The 26,239-nt window shown below is 32.8% G+C and overlaps 1 protein-coding gene across 6 annotated transcripts in view; it reads left to right on the top strand.

Annotated features, from left to right (window-relative positions):
• Ephb2_1 (ephrin type-B receptor 1-B) overlaps positions 1-21,155 on the top strand; it is a 37,859-nt gene extending 16,704 nt beyond the window's left edge. For all 6 annotated transcript variants that reach the window (XM_054235612.1, XM_054235616.1, XM_054235617.1 and 3 more), the window contains 2 exons: positions 78-17,869; positions 18,639-21,155. In XM_054235612.1, the coding sequence (XP_054091587.1) occupies positions 78-182 (105 nt within the window). In that variant the 3' untranslated portion in view covers positions 183-17,869; positions 18,639-21,155. The remainder of the gene's footprint in view (positions 1-77; positions 17,870-18,638) is intronic.
• The last annotated feature ends 5,084 nt before the right edge of the window (positions 21,156-26,239 follow it).

Below are 26,239 nucleotides of genomic sequence, written 5' to 3'. Positions count from 1 at the left end.
ATAAGTTACTAGTGTAATGCATTATTTATACATTTGTAGAATAACGGGTCGCATTAATAAAACATTTTTTCTTATAGATCTCTCGGTTAACGGCACAACAATTATCCGATATGGGTATAACTTTAGTAGGACATCAAAAAAAGATTTTACATCAAGCCAGACAGTTGGACACTATAATTTAGAAAAAAAAAGTATTTGTAGACTCATTCAGTGTATATATAACATTATTATTATTAAAAAATCGTTCAAAATAATAAGTATTATATTATCTGAATATGCGCGGATAAGCATAAGAAATTCGTTAAAACAACTATATCTTTTTATTTATTTTTAATATCACTCGTAGATATCTATAATCTACTACATCAACGTATTTTTTATAAATATTTGTACTCAAGGTTTGATTTCTAGACAATTAGCTCTTTAACCGAGATATTTTCTCAATGCCATGCCATGGAAATATAAAATTCTTGTATGATACATTTGAACACATCTGTCTAACTCCACTATTTAAACCTAAAATTTGGGTTATTATAGAAAATATGTAATAAGGTGTAAATAATGCAATTGAGATATTGATATAAAGGAATTACTTAAATTGCATGTATCCCGTACGAACATATGACAAGTGACCAGTTTTCCACTAGTATATTATTAGTCTGGGTTTCAAATGAAGAGAAGTGGAAGAAATTAAGTTTAATTTTTCAATACTTTACTGCTTTTGAATTATTCCCAAGAAGAGTTCAAGATGAATATTATCTAAATAAATTGTACAAATAACTTTTACCAAATTAACATTCCTGCTGCCAGTTTAGCATACCAATTACAAACTTGCTATTATTTTGCATAACATTTTTTAAATCATGCATTATTAAATTTGTCGCAAAATAGACAAAAATAATCGAAATTAATTTGTTGTGTTGAATACAATATTATAACGGGTAGAATAACTTTAATTACTATCGCTTCAATATTTTTCTTAGATTATTTATTTTTCAGAACTAAGAACGGTATATTGATAATAGGTAAAGGAGAAGTATATCTATAAATTTTCATTGACGTCCAAAATTATAATTTAATTATATTTCAGTTGAAGTAGATCTTTAATGTTTTTGTTGCTGTTGTAATGCCATGAACTAATAGTGTTGTTGTGGAATCAGAAATAGTTTTTAGTAGGTGTAATTAATTCTTATAAAATTGGTTTGAAGTGCGGATTAGAATACTTATTGCAAAAAGACAACAATGGAAATGCAGCGGATTATTACGATTCCGTAAAATTTTTGTTTTTTACTTTATTCACAATTTTTTCTTTGTATAAAGCTTTTGAGTTTGAAATTTATGAAATTCTTTAATTTTTATTTTGTGAGTTTTGTATCATTAATAAATAATGACATGGCACTCATTCGAATATTAATTTTGCTTATATTCCAAAAGTAAAAGAAAATTCAATCTACATTTGATTCCACTACAACCCTGAATAAAAACTCACTTATTCTAAGAGTAGCATTTATTGTGCAAATATTGGTTCTCTATTCCCCATCGACCTATCGGTAGATAATCTACAAAAGCTCTCTGAATTTCAATCGTTAGCCAAGATGTGACAATGTGTTGTGTTGCAACTATAATACACATTCCACAAGTTGGCAGTCCTTCGCCGGTTAAAATTTGCGGACCATTCCGATTAGCTAGACCCGAAACGGATTATTTAAACATTACTTCGTAGTGATTTATGTCCAATTTTCCTTTTAATTCAGCTTTGTTCTTTCATATCATTATTTGGTCTGTCTGTATTTAATTTATTTTTTCGATTTTGTTTTCAATTAGTATATTTTAGAAAGAGTGTGCAATCAAATTCTGGTATATTTCAATACTTTTGTTGATGATAACATTTATTAAGTTATTTTATTAAAGCGTCCATCTGATAATTGATACCTATAACGGTTTGGACAGCCATGAATTGGGATAAGTAAGCTGGACCTGTATCTTAATATGTATCATTCTTAAAAGATCTTGACATAATAAATAAATATATTTGAGTAAGTTTTTTAGTTATTTTAAAAATTATATATTAATAAAAAATTAAAATATGGTTAAGAAAAAAATAAGTTGCTTGAACGATTGAGAATTAGTGAGTTTTGATAATATATTATTGTATATGCTTAGAAGAAGGAAACTATTTGGTTTGGTATTATTTAACTATTCTTGTCAATATGGCTTGGTAGAAGCAATATATGGGCTTGCAACTTATAAGTGCAAAAGCAAAATACAAATTACTAAAACTATCATATAGAGGAATTAGTTACATAAGTATTTCGATATTTAATTCAACGCCTCTGAGTACCCGCTATAAAAATCAAAAATTAACTATAAAAACCAAAACTTAAAAGTCAAACGTTTATGTTTTGCAAGTAATGAAATAAATATTTACAATATCGAATAAACTTCAAGAAAGGGGAAGGCGTGTTACAAAGCAATATTTGAGTAGAGTATATTGAATCGTTAATTATAACTCTTCTTCAGTTTGAAATTTTTAAATCCTGTGCTATATATAGTATATAGTTCTATAATGACAGAAATACATATTGTACTCTTGCACTTGACTCTTGTAATTAATCGTTAGAGGATCGAAACGAAAATTGCTAATAAAATATATACAATAAAAGCAATACATTTTATATCATAAAACTAAAAGTGTTCATGTTTTTACAAAAATAAAAAATAAATTAAGTAAAAACGGTAATCGCAATAGTATCCAATTGTGATATACTGGGAAAAAAACTGAGGATCGCAAACTTAACCTGATCTACATTACGACCCGGGAATGAGATTTGTACGTCAGGTAACTACTGAATACAAACTTAGCCGTTGTTAATTTCAGTATATTCTCGCGCCGCAGCTAGTCGTTTTAAATGGTAAGATCACTCTTAATATTTTACTAAATATATATTATAAAACTATAAAACACGCTTTAAAAATAAATCAAACTGAAAAAATTAAAATAATTCTAGATATAAGCTGACAATAATAACGCTATCGACAAAATCGACTTTTTTCTGGAATGTATTTAGTTTTCAAATAATACTTACTTTAGTATTTCTTGTATGGTTACATCACTTGGGTGTAGTGATGAGCGATATTGCTATTTTTGAATCACTGTGATTTCAGTGATTGCTATTTTTAAATCACTGTGATTTTGTATTGCTATTGCGATCACAACAAAAAAAAACGAATTTATGAGAATTTATACTCCACATTTTTTTTTTTTTAATTTTTTACATTTACATTTTTATTAATTTTAACAAAATCCAAAATTTACCTGCTTTTGTAATAACAATTATTTAATTAATAAATTTTAGGTACATTTAACTGCTTTTGTAATCACCGTACCCAAAATTATCAAAATCACAACTAAAATTTCTACTGTGATCACCGAACAGTGATTGCTACTTTCGAACTGATATTGTTACTGGACAGTGATCGCTATTTTCGAACTGATATTGCTACTGAACAGTGACTGCTACTTTCGAACTGATATTGTTACTGAACCGTGATTGCTACTTTCGAACTGATATTGTTACCGAAAGCGATTGATACTTTCGAACTGCTATTGCTACTGAACAGTGATTGATACTTTCGAACTGGTATTGCTACTGAACTGTGATCAAAGAACGTATAATAATAAGAAGGAGCAAATGTTAGCTATGCCAAAATGTTATTTGACATTAGGGAACATCGAAAAAATTTCGAACACTATAAAGGCACACACCACTCAAAAGGGGAACAAATCGAATATGTTTACCACTCGATAAGGGAACCAAGCAAGTGTATACCACAATATAAAGGAACATGAGAACAGAGATTGCTTGCGCAGCTGATCTTGCTCATATGCATTAGGGAATATTAGATAAATTTGTAATAAAAAGCAATTGACTTATGGGAGAATGTAAAAATAATCAAGGTAATTCTGATTAATTTTAAAGTAAAATAAAATATAAAAAAACATAAAAATAAAATTGTAGAATTTCTGGCGGGATTTGAACTTCGGCAAAATATTTCATAAAGTTGTCCTATGCAGGAACAGTGATCACATTGATCTCTGGTTGTCTATGACAAACCAAATTCATTTAATTAAGTATGTATGTAAATTTATACTGAATTCCATATTTTTTCTAATGCCAACAGAGATGTACACGCATGCAAGCATACACACATACATATGTTCCTCACAATTCCTTCTAACGATTACTTGCAAAAAATGAATAAAAAACGCGCAAGTTACACAAACAACAACCAATCGTATGCGCAAGTGCTTTATGATTGGTCAATATTTGCGCTTGCGCTACATATGTATTCTAATTAGAACATTTGAATGTTTCTGCTACAACAAAAACAATTTCATTCATAAGGAACGCGCGTCTTCCAAAAAGTAAAGTGCGTGATCTCGCAACTCAGCGTCGCACTTCTTTTTATGGGCGCCTGGTAAAGCAAAAATCGTTTTAGTATGATGATAATGCGAAATCTTCTAACGAGGGATGACAAAAATTTATTTCAATTTTAAGAGTCAACCAACCATTGACCCCCGCATATTCAAGCCGCCCACAAGTTATTTCTTCACGACGATGCTAAAAATCAAGGTTGTTCACATCAGAAGTGAAAAGTGGCAACATAGCCCTTCCCAAATATAAAAGATTCTTCAATCAATTCTGTGGAGGCTTGCAAATCAATGTTCAGAAGAATGCATATCCCTTATCCTTTATTTTCGATTTAGCCTATTTTAGCTGAAACTCAGCGGCATGAAACGTAGGCAAATCGAACATTACATTACTATAAAAGTAGCGTATGCCACAATTCAAGAACAAAACCCTGCAAAAGAAACAAATGTGACAACATAGCCGACATTGCCTCTAGATTGTCGATTTGAAATATTTTTGTCAATTCCTAGTCGACTCGCACAATTCGACATCAATATGTATGTGAGCACATCTGTACGTTTGCGGGCAAAGTTGTCAGGGGTAAGGGAAGCGGTCATTTACTTATTTGCAACATTTTGCTACAACTCAACAACAGCACAATGTAGCGTCACGCCGCCTTCGCGCAAAATCGCCGTTACACCTTCGACACAACACCATGGGCAGAGGCGTTTCAACGGAGGGTTTTCTATAAATGCTAGATACCTATTTGTATTGCGAAGTATTGATATATTAAGGGGTCATTTAATTAAGAATATATGAATTCAAAATAATTCTTAAATTTTGTTCAATTCTGTATAATTTAATCCAGTAATAAATATATCAGTAGGATCATTAGGGGACCACTCCGCCTCGACCCCTCCTTGCCATCGACCATCAACTGTACTCGAGGAAAAGGCAAAAGTGACGACAAGCGTATGTGTATTGATTAATGTGTGCGTGAATCTGAATTGCGTTCATTGGCATAAACGTTTTGCTGGATTTTTGGCAGATGAGCAAATATTTTCATGAAATATTATAATTATTAAAATAAAGAAAATATGCTATTGAAATTACTATATAAAGGTAGATCTGCAAAAAATCCTTTAAAAAAAAGATGATTAAAAAAATTCAGTATTACAGAATTTGAACATAAATGCTCGGAATCGCATTTCGTTAACTCCTTCGCGTTTACAATCTGCGCTATAGCGAAAATGAAAATGCGCGCGCCTTAGTCAGTGTTTTGTTCAGATCACTTGCGTCTGTTTGTATCATTGTTCCCAGTTCGCTGATGCTGTGGTGTACTTTTTTCTTTCGAAGTGACGAGTTTTCGATGTTCCCTTATAATTTCGCACTCAAAAAGTTGAGAGTTAACATTTGCTCCTTCTTATTATTATACGTTCTTTGTCACTACTTGGGTGTGAGCCACTGTATATGCGTACATAAATATACTGAGGTAGTCAAAATTATTTACACATCGAACGTTTTTTACAAGTTTCACAGAATAAACTTTTGCTTGTTGTTGTCACAGGGCAACAAAAATATTTGTTGTTGTAAACCTTGATCTATTCCTGAGCGAATGAAGTCAGTTTGGCTAGCATAGCTAGAAATATGGCAGAGAAATACGCAAATGAACTGATGACTCGCAGTTGTCAAAAGTATTTACACATATTTTTTTTTGCGTCAAAAGTATTTACACACGAATTAAACTGTATTATCCTGTTCCTAATGAATGATCATTTTATAAATTTTAATGTTCAGTCAAAGTTCCAATTCTAAGACGATAAATTCATAATTGGTTACATTACCATTGGCATCTATAACAGCTTGCTTTATGGCCCGAATTGGTTCAACCCAATTGTGCGCAAAGTTAACAGTTAATTTAGACCAAATGTCGGTAATTTCAGCGTTTTCTGTTATTATATTTATTGTCCTCTGATATTTAACGAAATCTCAAATATTTTCAATAAGTTTTGGTCAAGCCTGTGCAGGAGGTCAACGTTGAACGTTTGAAACTTTTGTAGGTAAAGATCCTTTATGAAATGGAGCATTGTCCTGTTGTAAAATGTAGTAAATAGTTGGAAAAGGCCGAATAAGCACTACAATGGCATGGCCATGTGATTTCTGATATATCGGGATGATTTAGGGTCCCTAAATTACTAGCAAATGTCCAAAACTTATGTAAGGCCTAATCCGCATATTTCTTATTTTCACGTGATAAAAGCAAAATTCACATTATCTCCCCACGACAATCTCTTGGATCTAATTTAAGGCAAATTACTGGCATATCGCTTTTTTATTTTCGGAAACCACTTTCCACAAAACGTCAGTTATTTATGTTAACTTTTTTTAATTTCCTCAGCAGTGTAGCATCATTGACTGTTCATGCAATATGTTGATTCGATGCTGATGCAATATTAACAGGACTAATTGTGGGATTTTGTATGACAGTTCCTACTAATCTTCTGCATTTCCTTTGAGTTATCACAGGTTTCCGCCCAGTAATCTTTAAATTGCACTTGCAATATTTCGTATACTTTTTTTAATAACATTATGAACAGTATTCCATCAAATTCTATAAATTTTAACTAACTCCGAAGCCGAAACCCCAGTCTTAAACTTAGTACGATCTAGTTAAATATATACATACATATATAAAAATGAAACCCGTTTTCCGTTGTCACGACATAGCATGAAAACGGCTTGACCGATTTGGATGATTTTTTTTTTTTTTTGCTGGATTTTTGGCAGATGAGCAAATATTTTCATGAAATATTATAATTATTAAAATAAAGAAAATATGCTATTGAAATTACTATATAAAGGTAGATCTGCAAAAAATCCTTTAAAAAAAAGATGATTAAAAAAATTCAGTATTACAGAATTTGAACATAAATGCTCGGAATCGCATTTCGTTAACTCCTTCGCGTTTACAATCTGCGCTATAGCGAAAATGAAAATGCGCGCGCCTTAGTCAGTGTTTTGTTCAGATCACTTGCGTCTGTTTGTATCATTGTTCCCAGTTCGCTGATGCTGTGGTGTACTTTTTTCTTTCGAAGTGACGAGTTTTCGATGTTCCCTTATAATTTCGCACTCAAAAAGTTGAGAGTTAACATTTGCTCCTTCTTATTATTATACGTTCTTTGTCACTACTTGGGTGTGAGCCACTGTATATGCGTACATAAATATACTGAGGTAGTCAAAATTATTTACACATCGAACGTTTTTTACAAGTTTCACAGAATAAACTTTTGCTTGTTGTTGTCACAGGGCAACAAAAATATTTGTTGTTGTAAACCTTGATCTATTCCTGAGCGAATGAAGTCAGTTTGGCTAGCATAGCTAGAAATATGGCAGAGAAATACGCAAATGAACTGATGACTCGCAGTTGTCAAAAGTATTTACACATATTTTTTTTTGCGTCAAAAGTATTTACACACGAATTAAACTGTATTATCCTGTTCCTAATGAATGATCATTTTATAAATTTTAATGTTCAGTCAAAGTTCCAATTCTAAGACGATAAATTCATAATTGGTTACATTACCATTGGCATCTATAACAGCTTGCTTTATGGCCCGAATTGGTTCAACCCAATTGTGCGCAAAGTTAACAGTTAATTTAGACCAAATGTCGGTAATTTCAGCGTTTTCTGTTATTATATTTATTGTCCTCTGATATTTAACGAAATCTCAAATATTTTCAATAAGTTTTGGTCAAGCCTGTGCAGGAGGTCAACGTTGAACGTTTGAAACTTTTGTAGGTAAAGATCCTTTATGAAATGGAGCATTGTCCTGTTGTAAAATGTAGTAAATAGTTGGAAAAGGCCGAATAAGCACTACAATGGCATGGCCATGTGATTTCTGATATATCGGGATGATTTAGGGTCCCTAAATTACTAGCAAATGTCCAAAACTTATGTAAGGCCTAATCCGCATATTTCTTATTTTCACGTGATAAAAGCAAAATTCACATTATCTCCCCACGACAATCTCTTGGATCTAATTTAAGGCAAATTACTGGCATATCGCTTTTTTATTTTCGGAAACCACTTTCCACAAAACGTCAGTTATTTATGTTAACTTTTTTTAATTTCCTCAGCAGTGTAGCATCATTGACTGTTCATGCAATATGTTGATTCGATGCTGATGCAATATTAACAGGACTAATTGTGGGATTTTGTATGACAGTTCCTACTAATCTTCTGCATTTCCTTTGAGTTATCACAGGTTTCCGCCCAGTAATCTTTAAATTGCACTTGCAATATTTCGTATACTTTTTTTAATAACATTATGAACAGTATTCCATCAAATTCTATAAATTTTAACTAACTCCGAAGCCGAAACCCCAGTCTTAAACTTAGTACGATCTAGTTAAATATATACATACATATATAAAAATGAAACCCGTTTTCCGTTGTCACGACATAGCATGAAAACGGCTTGACCGATTTGGATGATTTTTTTTGTAGTTTTCTAATACTCTGTACAAGGCTCTTACGGAAAAATACAGTGGAACTTCCATAACTCGAACTTTTGAATAGGCAATAGCGCTTAGAAATCAAATTTCATACAAATTTCCTTCCATAACTCGAACTTCTATAACTCGAAGTTCTCCATAACTCGAACTCTTGAAATGGCAATAGAAGTAAAATTTCACACAAAATTCATTCCATAAATCGAACTTTTTGACCAGGGCATAATACAAAATTTAAAATTTTACTATCAAGGCATATTTTAAAAGAGCATCTCTATATCTTATGGAGGCAAAAAAAATATATGATATTATACTTATGGATTGCATAAATCAGGTAACAATGGTATGGGATACAGACGTCAAGAGCCAAACAATTGCAAAGTGCTACAAACAAAATTACAGAATAAATATTTTAACAGATGTACATATGTATGCTTTATGCGAAGTAAATAAATAAAACTGTGCATATACAGCTATATTTTACAGCTTTTTGAAAAATTTCATGTTTTAATGAAAATTCTATAACACGAAATCTCTCTAACCCGATGTATTTTTGTGATTCGAGTTGGAGCAGTTCCACTGTATTAAGAAAATCTCGCAAAAAGATTGAAAAATATACATTTAATCCTTATATAATCATTGAACTCCTCCCAAACGGCTGGACCGATTTCACTAATTCTTTTTTGTGTGTATCCCAGGGGAATTAAGGATGGTTCTTACGGAGAGAAAAATTAAAAAAAAATTGCCTGAAAAAGTATAAAATTCACATTTTTCTAATCTTCCATGCAAACAATTTGTATTCTATAGATAAACAAGTAAGGAAAGGCTAAGTTCGGGTGCAACCGAACATTTTATACTCTCGCAATTTATTGAAGAAATTTAACCAATACATATATGCGGAATAAAACTCACCTTATTTTTGAAAAACCTATAATTAGGTATATGGGAGCTAGGAGAAGATACTTTTGAAAAACCTACAATGAGGTATATGGAAATGTTATGACCCGATTTTAATAATTTTTGGAACAGAGACACACTATTAGAAGAAAACAATTTCCTCTGAATTAAATTGAGATATCTGAGAGATTTACCCATATTTTCGGTTAAAATTTATCCTTAGGCGCTGAGTTCAACATGTTCGATATCTGGGGCCTTGAAAAGTTATGGTCCGTTTTCGACAATTCCTTCACAAGTGAAGCCAGAGATTATATGCACTAATTGTGTAAAGTTTTATTCCGTTATCTTCATTGGTTCCTTATGTTTACATTATAAAGTGAAGGAATAAGATGGATTTCAAAATTGAGTTATAAGGAAAGTAGTAGTGGTTGTGAACCGATTCCCATTTTTTTGTCCAGGGTGTCAAGAAAATATTATATACCGAATTTCATTCGAATCGGTCGAGTAGTTCCTGAGATATGGTTTTTGACCCATAAGTGGGCGATGCCACGCCCATTTTCCATTTTGTAAAAAAATCTGAGTACAGCTCCCTTCTGCTATTTCTTTTGCAAAATTTAGTGTTTCTGACGTTTTTCGTTAGTTAGTTAACCCACTTTTAGTAATTTTCAACCTAACCTTTGTATGGGAGGTGGGTGTGGTTATTATCCGATTTCAACTATTTTCATGGTGTGTGGTGGGGTATGTAAGAGACCCGACTGCAGAAAGTTTGGTTTATATAGCTTTATTAGTTTGCGGGCTTTATTATTACAAATAACCGATTTGTGGGCGGGGCCACGCCCACTTCCCCAAAAAAATACATCCAAATATGCCTCCTCCTAGTGCGATCCTTTATTCCAAATTTTACTTTTATATCTTCATTTATATATTAGTTATGACTCTATGTGTTATTGGTTTTCGCCATTTTGTGGACGTGGCAATGGTCCGATTCTGCCCATTTTCGAACTTGATCTTATATTTGTGCCAAGTTTCGTCAAGATATCTTAATTTTTACTCAAGTTACAGCTTGAACCGACGGACAGACATCCGGATTTCAAATCTACTCGTCATCCTGATCACTTTGGTATATTTGACTCTATATCTAACTCTTTTAGTTTTAGGTGTTACAAACAACCGTTATGTGAACAAAACTATAATACTCTCGTAGCAACTTTTGTTGCGAGAGTATAAAAACGAATTGCTGTTCGTTAGTCTCGCAAAAAGTCGAGAACTTCCACACCGATCTGTCTAATTTTTGTCTTGAAATATTCGAGCATGGTCAAGAAAGGTTTAGAAAGTAAGTAAATATAGAAAATTTGCGCGGAAGATTGCAATAAGAGAACTTTATATGATTTGGCAACAAAGTTAAAAAAAAATTTAAAACAAATAATAATAATATTTTGAAGGTAGTCATTGTTGCTTTGTTAAAATATTTTTGTCAATGTTCAATTGTATAAGGTTGTGTCGATAGACCAAAACAATTTGTAACAAGTGAGGAAAGGCTAAGTTTGGGTGCAACCGAACATTTTATACTCTCGCAATTTAGTGATGTAATTTTATTAAGATAAGGTGCATGCATCAGCTTCTTTGTAGAATATGGTCGGAAGAAAGCATGCCTGACGATTGGAATCTTAGTGTGCTCTGCCCAATCCATAAGAAGGGAGACCCCACAATCTGCGCCAACTACCGTGGTATAAGTCTCCTCAATATCGCATATAAGGTTTTATCGAGCGTATTGTGTGAAAGACTAAAGCCCACCGTCAACGAACTGATTGGACCTTATCAGTGTGGCTTTAGACCTGGAAAATCCACAATGGACCAGATATTTACCATGCGCTCATGACTCACCATCTTTTTATCGATTTTTAAGCTGCCTTCGATAGCACGAAAAGGAGTTGCCTTTATGCCGCGATGTCTGAATTTGGTATCCCTGCAAAACTAATACGGCTATGTAAGCTGACGTTGAGCAACACCAAAAGCTCCGTCAGGATCGGGAAGGACCTCTCCGAGCCGTTCGATACCAAACGAGGCTTCAGACAGGGTGACTCACTATCGTGCGACTTCTTCAATCTATTGCTGGAAAAAATAATACGAGCTGCAGAACTAAATAGAGAGGGTACAATCTTCTACAAGAGTGTACAGCTCCTGGCGTATGCCGATGATATTGATATCATCGGAAGCAACAACCGCGCCGTTTGTTCTGCATTTTCCAGACTAGATAAAGAAGCGAAGCGTATGGGTCTGGTGGTGAATGAGGACAAGACGAAATATCTCCTGTCATCAAACAAACAGTCAGCGCACTCGCGTCTTGGCTCCCACGTCACTGTTGACAGTCATAACTTTGAAGTTGTAGATAATTTCGTTTATCTGGGAACCAGCATTAACAACACCAACAATGTCAGCCTTGAAATCCAACGCAGAATCACTCTTGCCAACAGGTGCTACTTTGGACTGAGTAGGCAATTGAAAAGTAAAGTCCTCTCTCGACGAACCAAAATCAAACTCTATAAGTCGCTCATTATTCCCGTCCTGATGTATGGCGCTGAAGCGTGGACGATGACAACATCCGATGAGACGACTCTTGGGGTTTTCGAGAGAAAGGTTTTGCGCAAGATTTATGGTCCTCTAAACATTGGCAACGGCGAATACCGCAGACGATGGAACGATGAGCTGTACGATTTATACGACGATATTGACATAGTTCAGCGAATAAAAAGACAGCGGCTACGCTGGCTAGGTCATGTTGTACGGATGGAAGAAAACACTCCAGCTCTGAAAGTATTCGATGCAGTACCCGCTGGAGGAAGCCGCGGAAGAGAACGACCTCCACTCCGGTGGAAAGACCAAGTGCAAAGTGACCTGGCTTCACTTGGTGTTTCCAGTTGGCGCCAAAAAGCAAAAAGGAGGAATGAGTGGCGCGCTCTGGTGGATTCGGCTATAATCGCTTAAAGCGGTTCCTACGCCAAATATATATATATATAACACACAATACTGACCCATATATTCATAAAGAAGAATATAATAACGAAAATCATCATATGTATATTGTATATGAAGACCGTGGTAATTCCTGAACTGATTTCACTCATTTTCACCATCAAAGCATAACGGGAATAAGGGCAAATTGGCAACCTGTTAGTCGGCTGTAGGCAAACTGTACATTCGGCATTGAAATTACTCCTTAATTGCAAATCAACGAAACCCCGGTTTGCAAAATCGCCAAAAATAGCGCTATAGCGAAGATTCTCCAAATATGCAAGTTGATAATTTGGGAAGTACGGCGCATAAAAAATCGCTTATTTATACATACAAGTGTTTTTGCAAAAAGATCAAACTGCGATTGTAGAAGCAGTTTTAGATATTGGAATTGGTAAAGTCACAGTTGACACCTCGATGGATTAATAACATTTCAAACAGATTTCTGTCTCTTTCCGGCCATAAAACAACAATATAATACCCATAATTGGCTGAGTGAACCCCATAATTGGCTGAGTGAACGACCAAGATTGATTGTATATCTTAGCCACAAAACGTGTGGCCGGGTCTGCTAGTAATCGATCATTCCTTTGTTTTCAGCGTTTTATTTACCAATTTTCATATTTTAAGGCTGAGTTAGGTTGTTATGAATGCAATAGAATCCAATTACTAGTCTTGCTCAAACCAAATCAAAACGTAAAGGCTAAATCGCCGTGTGTAAATACTTTTGACGCAAAAAAATGTGTGTAAATACTTTTGACTACTGCGAGTCTTCAGCTCATTTGCTTTTTTCTCTGATATATTTCTAGCTATTCTTCCCAAACCGACTTCATTCGCTCAGGCATACATACATAGATCAAGGTTTAGAACAACATAGCATTTTGCGATAACAACAACCAGCAAAAGCTTTTTCTGTGAAAGTTGTAAAAAAACATAAGAATCATCACAAAAATATGTTTTAGACATTGTTTCAAATATTTCTTAATTTTTATGTAATTTCATATTTAACCGTACCACTTTTTTAGTAACTACACCTTCATTAGGAAATCGTCGAAGTTATGTTGACCCTCATACATATGAAGATCCTAATCAAACAGTTGAAGCTATTATAGGTAAATAATAAAAACATAAATTTTATGCAATGTAAATAATAAAAATTATTGTTAGGTGGAGGCGAGTTTGGTGATGTGTGTCGTGAACGTTTAGAAATCTTATTTTGTTCAAGATATTCAGGGTTGTTGTGGAATCTGACAGTTGTCGGAATCAGAATTCAAACCGACAAAAAATTCTGGTTCTTGTCATGAATTCTGATATTAAATTCTATTGATTTTAGGTGTCATGGAAACCAATTTTAGCGGTTGAACTATCAGAAACAAACCAAGAGCTTTAGGGCTGACAGATTTGAGACATTTTGTTCAAATTTATTTTGATTTGCCGTTAAAACGCTTTGGAAAAAATATAATTATTATTAAAAAATAAGATAAGAACGCTAAATGATGTAATTATTTAATTCAACGGAAAAAATAAAATATTCTAAGACTTTTACAAAATAAGTAATTCAGATTAGATCATGGAAATATCTAACTTTTTATATAAAAGTTAAACAATATACAGTGGAACTTCCATAACTCGAAGATCTCCATTACTTGAACTTTTACATTGGCAATAGCGTTTAAAAATCAAATTTTCTTCCATAACTCGAACTCTTGAAGTGACATTGAAAGGCAATTCCATACAAATTTCCTAGAAGTTTTTTTGTGGATTATGGTGATTCGAGTTAGATAAGTTCCACTGTACATATACACTTAAATATGTACATTTTTACATACAATTTTTTTATGACTTTATTTTAAAGCGCCATTGCCAAATAAAATAAAAGCTGAAATAATTTCTCTTTTTAATTATATTTTTTTGGTTTAATGAATCTTTTGAACTAATTATATGATTATAATCCAAAAACATGTCTTGCTAATTTTTCCCCATGAATAAATAGCAGAACAGCTGATTCGAATATTGGTTTGCTTATATTCGAAAAGACGAAAATCCAATCAGATTCTGTGACACCAATGAAAATCAGAATTGGTTTGGCATTGTGACATTCAGCAAATCTGTCTTGGATTCCACAACACCCCTGATTGATGTTGCAATCAAAACTCTAAAACCAGGTACCGTAGCTTAAACATACACTTTAGCATACCACGTTTAGTGGTAAATTACCAAAGAACGTATAATAATAAGAAGGAGCAAATGTTAGCTATGCCAAAATGTTATTTGACATTAGGGAACATCGAAAAAATTTCGAACACTATAAAGGCACACACCACTCAAACGGGGAACAAATCGAATATGTTTACCACTCGATAAGGGAACCAAGCAAGTGTATACCACAATATAAAGGAACATGAGAACAGAGATTGCTTGCGCAGCTGATCTTGCTCATATGCATTAGGGAATATTAGATAAATTTGTAATAAAAAGCAATTAACTTATGGGAGAATGTAAAAATAATCAAGGTAATTCTGATTAATTTTAAAGTAAAATAAAATAAAAAAAACATAAAAATAAAATTGTGGAATTTCTGGCGGGATTTGAACTTCGGCAAAATATTTCATAAAGTTGTCCTATGCAGGAACAGTGATCACATTGATCTCTGGTTGTCTATGACAAACCAAATTCATTTAATTAAGTATGTATGTAAATTTATACTGAATTCCATATTTTTTCTAATGCCAACAGAGATGTACACGCATGCAAGCATACACACATACATATGTTCCTCACAATTCCTTCTAACGATTACTTGCAAAAAATGAATAAAAAACGCGCAAGTTACACAAACAACAACCAATCGTATGCGCAAGTGCTTTATGATTGGTCAATATTTGCGCTTGCGCTACATATGTATTCTAATTAGAACATTTGAATGTTTCTGCTACAACAAAAACAATTTCATTCATAAGGAACGCGCGTCTTCCAAAAAGTAAAGTGCGTGATCTCGCAACTCAGCGTCGCACTTCTTTTTATGGGCGCCTGGTAAAGCAAAAATCGTTTTAGTATGATGATAATGCGAAATCTTCTAACGAGGGATGACAAAAATTTATTTCAATTTTAAGAGTCAACCAACCATTGACCCCCGCATATTCAAGCCGCCCACAAGTTATTTCTTCACGACGATGCTAAAAATCAAGGTTGTTCACATCAGAAGTGAAAAGTGGCAACATAGCCCTTCCCAAATATAAAAGATTCTTCAATCAATTCTGTGGAGGCTTGCAAATCAATGTTCAGAAGAATGCATATCCCTTATCCTTTATTTTCGATTTAGCCTATTTTAGCTGAAACTCAGCGGCATGAAACGTAGGCAAATCGAACATTACATTACTATAAAAGTAGCGTATGCCACAATTCAAGAACAAAACCCTGCAAAAGAAACAAATGTGACAACAAAGCCGACATTGCCTCTAGATTGTCGATTTGAAATATTTTTGTCAATTCCTAGTCGACTCGCACAATTCGACATCAATATGTATGTGAGCACATCTGTACGTTTGCGGGCAAAGTTGTCAGGGGTAAGGGAAGCGGTCATTTACTTATTTGCAACATTTTGCTACAACTCAACAACAGCACAATGTAGCGTCACGCCGCCTTCGCGCAAAATCGCCGTTACACCTTCGACACAACACCATGGGCAGAGGCGTTTCAACGGAGGGTTTTCTATAAATGCTAGATACCTATTTGTATTGCGAAGTATTGATATATTAAGGGGTCATTTAATTAAGAATATATGAATTCAAAATAATTCTTAAATTTTGTTCAATTCTGTATAATTTAATCCAGTAATAAATCTATCAGTAGGATCATTAGGGGACCACTCCGCCTCGACCCCTCCTTGCCATCGACCATCAACTGTACTCGAGGAAAAGGCAAAAGTGACGACAAGCGTATGTGTACTGATTAATGTGTGCGTGAATCTGAATTGCGTTCATTGGCATAAACGTTTTGCTGGATTTTTGGCAGATGAGCAAATATTTTCATGAAATATTATAATTATTAAAATAAAGAAAATATGCTATTGAAATTACTATATAAAGGTAGATCTGCAAAAAATCCTTTAAAAAAAAAGATGATTAAAAAAATTCAGTATTACAGAATTTGAACATAAATGCTCGGAATCGCATTTCGTTAACTCCTTCGCGTTTACAATCTGCGCTATAGCGAAAATGAAAATGCGCGCGCCTTAGTGTTTTGTTCAGATCACTTGCGTCTGTTTGTATCATTGTTCCCAGTTCGCTGATGCTGTGGTGTACTTTTTTCTTTCGAAGTGGCGAGTTTTCGATGTTCCCTTATAATTTCGCACTCAAAAAGTTGAGAGTTAACATTTGCTCCTTCTTATTATTATACGTTCTTTGAAATTACTATGCTTTAGGTTCATCTGAAAAAGCTCGCTGTAACTTTTTAACAGAGGCTTCGATAGTGGGTCAATTTGATCACCCTATCTTCAAGGGGTGGTTACTCGTTCCAACGCCGTTATGGTTATTACCGAGTATATGGAAAATTGTATCCTCTATTCGTTTTTACGGGTAAATGATGGGAAATTTCAAACTTGGTACTTAATTGTCATGTTACGTGGCATAGCCAGTTGAATGTCGTATCTAAGTGACAAGAATTACGTCCATCGCGATTTAGCAGCTCGAAATGTGCTAGCCAATGCTCAACTTATATGTAGAATTGCGGGTTATAGACTTCCGGCCCCTATGGACTGCCCGGAAGCATTGTATCAATTAATGCTTGATTGCTGGCAAAAGCAACGTACTCACCGGCCTAAGTTTTCAAGTATAGTTTCAACTTTGGATACTTTAGCCCGACAACCGCAGGACCTGCTAACAACAAGAAATTCACCCGAAAACGATGGATAACATATCTTAGAAGGACAGCGTGCTCACAACATATTTATAAGTACAGAAATGTGGTTGGAAAACATTAAAATGTCCCGCTATTCACAACATTTCAAGGAAGCAAATTTGGTGACTGGCCAACAGGTATATATCTTAAACAGCACTGCATTTATTATTTTGAATTTGTTATAATTTCTTAAATTGGGTAGGTATAATATGTGAATTATGCGTGTAACTTCAAATATAACCGATTGATTCGAAAATTGCACAGTGTTTACTTGAATACTTGTACATTAAGAAAATTAAATAAAAAATCGATTTCGTAACCTCTTGCGATATTCTCGTATAAGTAAATTGCATATCAAAATGTTTTTTCTGACACGTCCTAAAATAACTGATATATTAAAACAAATGCTTCTTATATGCAACAATATTATTAATTCCATAGTTTCAAACAAAGTCGCATATATGAATGTTTTGGCTAAAATAATATTTTATTGAATACTTTATTACAGCGAAGTAAACGAAAATGAAGGTCGTTTTTATAAGTTAATAATAAGGTTCCAATTCATAAGCGGTTATATATTTGGTTTAGAAAATATTTTTATTATTAGTGCTTGCCGCCATCTGATCTGTTTCCACGCTCTTATAAAATCATTTAACAAAAAATTCATGATATTCATCAGAGAAATTTCAGATACTTCACTTGTTCAACGTCATTTTAATTGTGCTTACTGCTATTACCTCCAACTTTGTAATCTTTATATTTGTAATGTAATTGCCACTGCTTTGTTGTGCCTGTTTTAACAGCAGGCGCTCGTGTAGCATTTATTTATATAAGTTACTAGTGTAATGCATTATTTATACATTTGTAGAATAACGGGTCGCATTAATAAAACATTTTTTCTTATAGATCTCCCGGTTAACGGCACAACAATTATCCGATATGGGTATAACTTTAGTAGGACATCAAAAAAAGATTTTACATCAAGCCAGACAGTTGGACATTATAATTTAGGAAAAAAAAATTATTTGTAGACTCATTGCGTGTATATATAACATTATTATTATTAAAAAATCGTTCAAAATAATAAGTATTATATTTTCTGAATATGCGCGGATAAGCATAAGAAATTCGTTAAAACAACTATATCTTTTTATTTATTTTTAATATCACTCGTAGATATCTATAATCTACTACATCAACGTAATTTTTATAAATATTTATACTCAAGGTTTGATTTCTAGACAATTAGCTCTTTAACCGAGATATTTTCTCAATGCCTATAATACATGGAAATATAAAATTCTTGTATGATATATTTGAACACATCTGTCTAACTCCACTATTTAAACCTAAAATTTGGGTTATTATAGAAAATATGTAATAAGGTGTAAATAATGCAATTGAGATATTGATATAAAGGAATTACTTAAATTGCATGTATCCCGTACGAACATATGACAAGTGACCAGTTTTCCACTAGTAAATTATTAGTCTGGGTTTCAAATGAAGAGAAGGGGAAGAAATTAAGTTTAATTTTTCAATACTTTACTGCTTTTGAATTATTCCCAAGAAGAGTTCAAGATGAATATTATCTAAATAAATTGTACAAATAACTTTTACCAAATTAACATTCCTGCTGCCAGTTTAGCATACCAATTACAAACTTGCTATTATTTTGCATAACATTTTTTAAATCATGCATTATTAAATTTGTCGCAAAAAAAAAAAAAAAAATAATCGAAATTAATTTGTTGTGTTGAATACAATATTATAACGGGTAGAATAACTTTAATTACTATCGCTTCAATATTTTTCTTAGATTATTTATTTTTCAGAACTAAGAACGGTATATTGATAATAGGTAAAGGAGAAGTATATCTATAAATTTTCATTGACATCCAAAATTATAATTTAATTATATTTCAGTTGAAGTAGATCTTTAATGTTTTTGTTGCTTTTGTAATGCCATGAACTAATAGTGTTGTTGTGGAATCAGAAATAGTTTTTAGTAGGTGTAATTAATTCTTATAAAATTGGTTTGAAGTGCGGATTAGAATACTTATTGCAAAAAGACAACAATGGAAATGCAGCGGATTATTACGATTCCGTAAAATTTTTGTTTTTTACTTTATTCACAATTTTTTCTTTGTATAAAGCTTTTGAGTTTGAAATTTATGAAATTCTTTAATTTTTATTTTGTGAGTTTTGTATCATTAATAAATAATGACATGGCACTCATTCGAATATTAATTTTGCTTATATTCCAAAAGTAAAAGAAAATTCAATCTACATTTGATTCCACTACAACCCTGAATAAATACTCACTTATTCTAAGAGTAGCATTTATTGTGCAAATATTGATTCTCTATTCCCCATCGACCTATCGGTAGATAATCTACAAAAGCTCTCTGAATTTCAATCGTTAGCCAAGATGTGACAATGTGTTGTGTTGCAACTATAATACACATTCCACAAGTTGGCAGTCCTTCGCCGGTTGAAATTTGCGGACCATTCCGATTAGCTAGACCCGAAACGGATTATTTAAACATTACTTCGTAGTGATTTATGTCCAATTTTCTTTTTAATTCAGCTTTGTTCTTTCATATCATTATTTGGTCTGTCTGTATTTAATTTATTTTTTCGATTTTGTTTTCAATTAGTATATTTTAGAAAGAGTGTGCAATCAAATTCTGGTATATTTCAATACTTTTGTTGATGATAACATTTATTAAGTTATTTTATTAAAGCGTCCATCTGATAATTGATACCTATAACGGTTTGGACAGCCATGAATTGGGATAAGTAAGCTGGACCTGTATCTTAATATGTATCATTCTTAAAAGATCTTGACATAATAAATAAATATATTTGAGTAAGTTTTTTAGTTATTTTAAAAATTATATATTAATAAAAAATTAAAATATGGTTAAGAAAAAAATAAGTTGCTTGAACGATTGAGAATTAGTGAGTTTTGATAATATATTATTGTATATGCTTAGAACTATTTGGTTTGGTATTATTTAACTATTCTTGTCAATATGGCTTGGTAGAAGCAATATATGGGCTTGCAACTTATAAGTGCAAAAGCAAAATACAAATTACTAAAACTATCATATAGAGGAATTAGTTACATAAGTATTTCGATATTTAATTCAACGCCTCTGAGTACCCGCTATAAAAATCAAAAATTAACTATAAAAACCAAAACTTAAAAGTCAAACGTTTATGTTTTGCAAGTAATGAAATAAATATTTACAATATCGAATAAACTTCAAGAAAGGGGAAGGCGTGTTACAAAGCAATATTTGAGTAGAGTATATTGAATCGTTAATTATAACTCTTCTTCAGTTTGAAATTTTTAAATCCTGTGCTATATATAGTATATAGTTCTATAATGACAGAAATACATATTGTACTCTTGCACTTGACTCTTGTAATTAATCGTTAGAGGATCGAAACGAAAATTGCTAATAAAATATATACAATAAAAGCAATACATTTTATATCATAAAACTAAAAGTGTTCATGTTTTTACAAAAATAAAAATTAAATTAAGTAAAAACGGTAATCGCAATAGTATCCAATTGTGATATACTGGGAAAAAAACTGAGGATCGCAAACTTAACCTGATCTACATTACGACCCGGGAATGAGATTTGTACGTCAGGTAACTACTGAATACAAACTTAGCCGTTGTTAATTTCAGTATATTCTCGCGCCGCAGCTAGTCGTTTTAAATGGTAAGATCACTCTTAATATTTTACTAAATATAGATTATAAAACTATAAAACACGCTTTAAAAATAAATCAAACTGAAAAAATTAAAATAATTCTAGATATAAGCTGACAATAATAACGCTATCGACAAAATCGACTTTTTTCTGGAATGTATTTAGTTTTCAAATAATACTTACTTTAGTATTTCTTGTATGGTTACATCACTTGGGTGTAGTGATGAGCGATATTGCTATTTTTGAATCACTGTGATTTCAGTGATTGCTATTTTTAAATCACTGTGATTTTGTATTGCTATTGCGATCACAACAAAAAAAAACGAATTTATGAGAATTTATACTCCACATTTTTTTTTTTTTAATTTTTTACATTTACATTTTTATTAATTTTAACAAAATCCAAAATTTACCTGCTTTTGTAATAACAATTATTTAATTAATAAATTTTAGGTACATTTAACTGCTTTTGTAATCACCGTACCCAAAATTATCAAAATCACAACTAAAATTTCTACTGTGATCACCGAACAGTGATTGCTACTTTCGAACTGATATTGTTACTGGACAGTGATCGCTATTTTCGAACTGATATTGCTACTGAACAGTGACTGCTACTTTCGAACTGATATTGTTACTGAACCGTGATTGCTACTTTCGAACTGATATTGTTACCGAAAGCGATTGATACTTTCGAACTGCTATTGCTACTGAACAGTGATTGATACTTTCGAACTGGTATTGCTACTGAACTGTGATCAAAGAACGTATAATAATAAGAAGGAGCAAATGTTAGCTATGCCAAAATGTTATTTGACATTAGGGAACATCGAAAAAATTTCGAACACTATAAAGGCACACACCACTCAAAAGGGGAACAAATCGAATATGTTTACCACTCGATAAGGGAACCAAGCAAGTGTATACCACAATATAAAGGAACATGAGAACAGAGATTGCTTGCGCAGCTGATCTTGCTCATATGCATTAGGGAATATTAGATAAATTTGTAATAAAAAGCAATTGACTTATGGGAGAATGTAAAAATAATCAAGGTAATTCTGATTAATTTTAAAGTAAAATAAAATAAAAAAAACATAAAAATAAAATTGTAGAATTTCTGGCGGGATTTGAACTTCGGCAAAATATTTCATAAAGTTGTCCTATGCAGGAACAGTGATCACATTGATCTCTGGTTGTCTATGACAAACCAAATTCATTTAATTAAGTATGTATGTAAATTTATACTGAATTCCATATTTTTTCTAATGCCAACAGAGATGTACACGCATGCAAGCATACACACATACATATGTTCCTCACAATTCCTTCTAACGATTACTTGCAAAAAATGAATAAAAAACGCGCAAGTTACACAAACAACAACCAATCGTATGCGCAAGTGCTTTATGATTGGTCAATATTTGCGCTTGCGCTACATATGTATTCTAATTAGAACATTTGAATGTTTCTGCTACAACAAAAACAATTTCATTCATAAGGAACGCGCGTCTTCCAAAAAGTAAAGTGCGTGATCTCGCAACTCAGCGTCGCACTTCTTTTTATGGGCGCCTGGTAAAGCAAAAATCGTTTTAGTATGATGATAATGCGAAATCTTCTAACGAGGGATGACAAAAATTTATTTCAATTTTAAGAGTCAACCGACCATTGACCCAGGCATATTCAAGTTATTTCTTCACGACGATGCTAAAAATCAAGGTTGTTCACATCAGAAGTGAAAAGTGGCAACATAGCCCTTCCCAAATATAAAAGATTCTTCAATCAATTCTGTGGAGGCTTGCAAATCAATGTTCAGAAGAATGCATATCCCTTATCCTTTATTTTCGATTTAGCCTATTTTAGCTGAAACTCAGCGGCATGAAACGTAGGCAAATCGAACATTACATTACTATAAAAGTAGCGTATGCCACAATTCAAGAACAAAACCCTGCAAAAGAAACAAATGTGACAACAAAGCCGACATTGCCTCTAGATTGTCGATTTGAAATATTTTTGTCAATTCCTAGTCGACTCGCACAATTCGACATCAATATGTATGTGAGCACATCTGTACGTTTGCGGGCAAAGTTGTCAGGGGTAAGGGAAGCGGTCATTTACTTATTTGCAACATTTTGCTACAACTCAACAACAGCACAATGTAGCGTCACGCCGCCTTCGCGTAAAATCGCCGTTACACCTTCGACACAACACCATGGGCAGAGGCGTTTCAACGGAGGGTTTTCTATAAATGCTAGATACCTATTTGTATTGCGAAGTATTGATATATTAAGGGGTCATTTAATTAAGAATATATGAATTCAAAATAATTCTTAAATTTTGTTCAATTCTGTATAATTTAATCCAGTAATAAATATATCAGTAGGATCATTAGGGGACCACTCCGCCTCGACCCCTCCTTGCCATCGACCATCAACTGTACTCGAGGAAAAGGCAAAAGTGACGACAAGCGTATGTGTATTGATTAATGTGTGCGTGAATCTGAATTGCGTTCATTGGCATAAACGTTTTGCTGGATTTTTGGCAGATGAGCAAATATTTTCATGAAATATTATAATTATTAAAATAAAGAAAATATGCTATTGAAATTACTATATAAAGGTAGATCTGCAAAAAATCCTTTAAAAAAAAGATGATTAAAAAAAATTCAGTATTACAGAATTTGAACATAAATGCTCGGAATCGCATTTCGTTAACTCCTTCGCGTTTACAATCTGCGCTATAGCGAAAATGAAAATGCGCGCGCCTTAGTCAGTGTTTTGTTCAGATCACTTGTGTCTGTTTGTATCATTGTTCCCAGTTCGCTGATGCTGTGGTGTACTTTTTTCTTTCGAAGTGACGAGTTTTCGATGTTCCCTTATAATTTCGCACTCAAAAAGTTGAGAGTTAACATTTGCTCCTTCTTATTATTATACGTTCTTTGTCACTACTTGGGTGTGAGCCACTGTATATGCGTACATAAATATACTGAGGTAGTCAAAATTATTTACACATCGAACGTTTTTTACAAGTTTCACAGAATAAACTCTTGCTTGTTGTTGTCACAGGGCAACAAAAATATTTGTTGTTGTAAACCTTGATCTATTCCTGAGCGAATGAAGTCAGTTTGGCTAGCATAGCTAGAAATATGGCAGAGAAATACGCAAATGAACTGATGACTCGCAGTTGTCAAAAGTATTTACACATATTTTTTTTTGCGTCAAAAGTATTTACACACGAATTAAACTGTATTATCCTGTTCCTAATGAATGATCATTTTATAAATTTTAATGTTCAGTCAAAGTTCCAATTCTAAGACGATAAATTCATAATTGGTTACATTACCATTGGCATCTATAACAGCTTGCTTTATGGCCCGAATTGGTTCAACCCAATTGTGCGCAAAGTTAACAGTTAATTTAGACCAAATGTCGGTAATTTCAGCGTTTTCTGTTATTATATTTATTGTCCTCTGATATTTAACGAAATCTCAAATATTTTCAATAAGTTTTGGTCAAGCCTGTGCAGGAGGTCAACGTTGAACGTTTGAAACTTTTGTAGGTAAAGATCCTTTATGAAATGGAGCATTGTCCTGTTGTAAAATGTAGTAAATAGTTGGAAAAGGCCGAATAAGCACTACAATGGCATGGCCATGTGATTTCTGATATATCGGGATGATTTAGGGTCCCTAAATTACTAGCAAATGTCCAAAACTTATGTAAGGCCTAATCCGCATATTTCTTATTTTCACGTGATAAAAGCAAAATTCACATTATCTCCCCACGACAATCTCCTGGATCTAATTTAAGGCAAATTACTGGCATATCGCTTTTTTATTTTCGGAAACCATTTTCCACAAAACGTCAGTTATTTATGTTAACTTTTTTTAATTTCCTCAGCAGTGTAGCATCATTGACTGTTCATGCAATATGTTGATTCGATGCTGATGCAATATTAACAGGACTAATTGTGGGATTTTGTATGACAGTTCCTACTAATCTTCTGCATTTCCTTTGAGTTATCACAGGTTTCCGCCCAGTAATCTTTAAATTGCACTTGCAATATTTCGTGTACTTTTTTTAATAACATTATGAACAGTATTCCATCAAATTCTATAAATTTTAACTAACTCCGAAGCCGAAACCCCAGTCTTAAACTTAGTACGATCTAGTTAAATATATACATACATATATAAAAATGAAACCCGTTTTCCGTTGTCACGACATAGCATGAAAACGGCTTGACCGATTTGGATGATTTTTTTTGTAGTTTTCTAATACTCTGTACAAGGCTCTTACGGAAAAATACAGTGGAACTTCCATAACTCGAACTTTTGAATAGGCAATAGCGCTTAGAAATCAAATTTCATACAAATTTCCTTCCATAACTCGAACTTCTATAACTCGAAGTTCTCCATAACTCGAACTCTTGAAATGGCAATAGAAGTAAAATTTCACACAAAATTCATTCCATAAATCGAACTTTTTGACCAGGGCATAATACAAAATTTAAAATTTTACTATCAAGGCATATTTTAAAAGAGCATCTCTATATCTTATGGAGGCAAAAAAAAATATATGATATTATACTTATGGATTGCATAAATCAGGTAACAATGGTATGGGATACAGACGTCAAGAGCCAAACAATTGCAAAGTGCTACAAACCAAATTACAGAATAAATATTTTAACAGATGTACATATGTATGCTTTATGCGAAGTAAATAAATAAAACTGTGCATATACAGCTATATTTTACAGCTTTTTGAAAAATTTCAT

This window comes from Zeugodacus cucurbitae, chromosome X (genome assembly GCF_028554725.1).
Source record: "Zeugodacus cucurbitae isolate PBARC_wt_2022May chromosome X, idZeuCucr1.2, whole genome shotgun sequence".
Classification (NCBI taxonomy): Eukaryota; Metazoa; Arthropoda; class Insecta; order Diptera; family Tephritidae; genus Zeugodacus; species Zeugodacus cucurbitae.
This window is presented reverse-complemented; position numbering and strand designations above follow the sequence as displayed.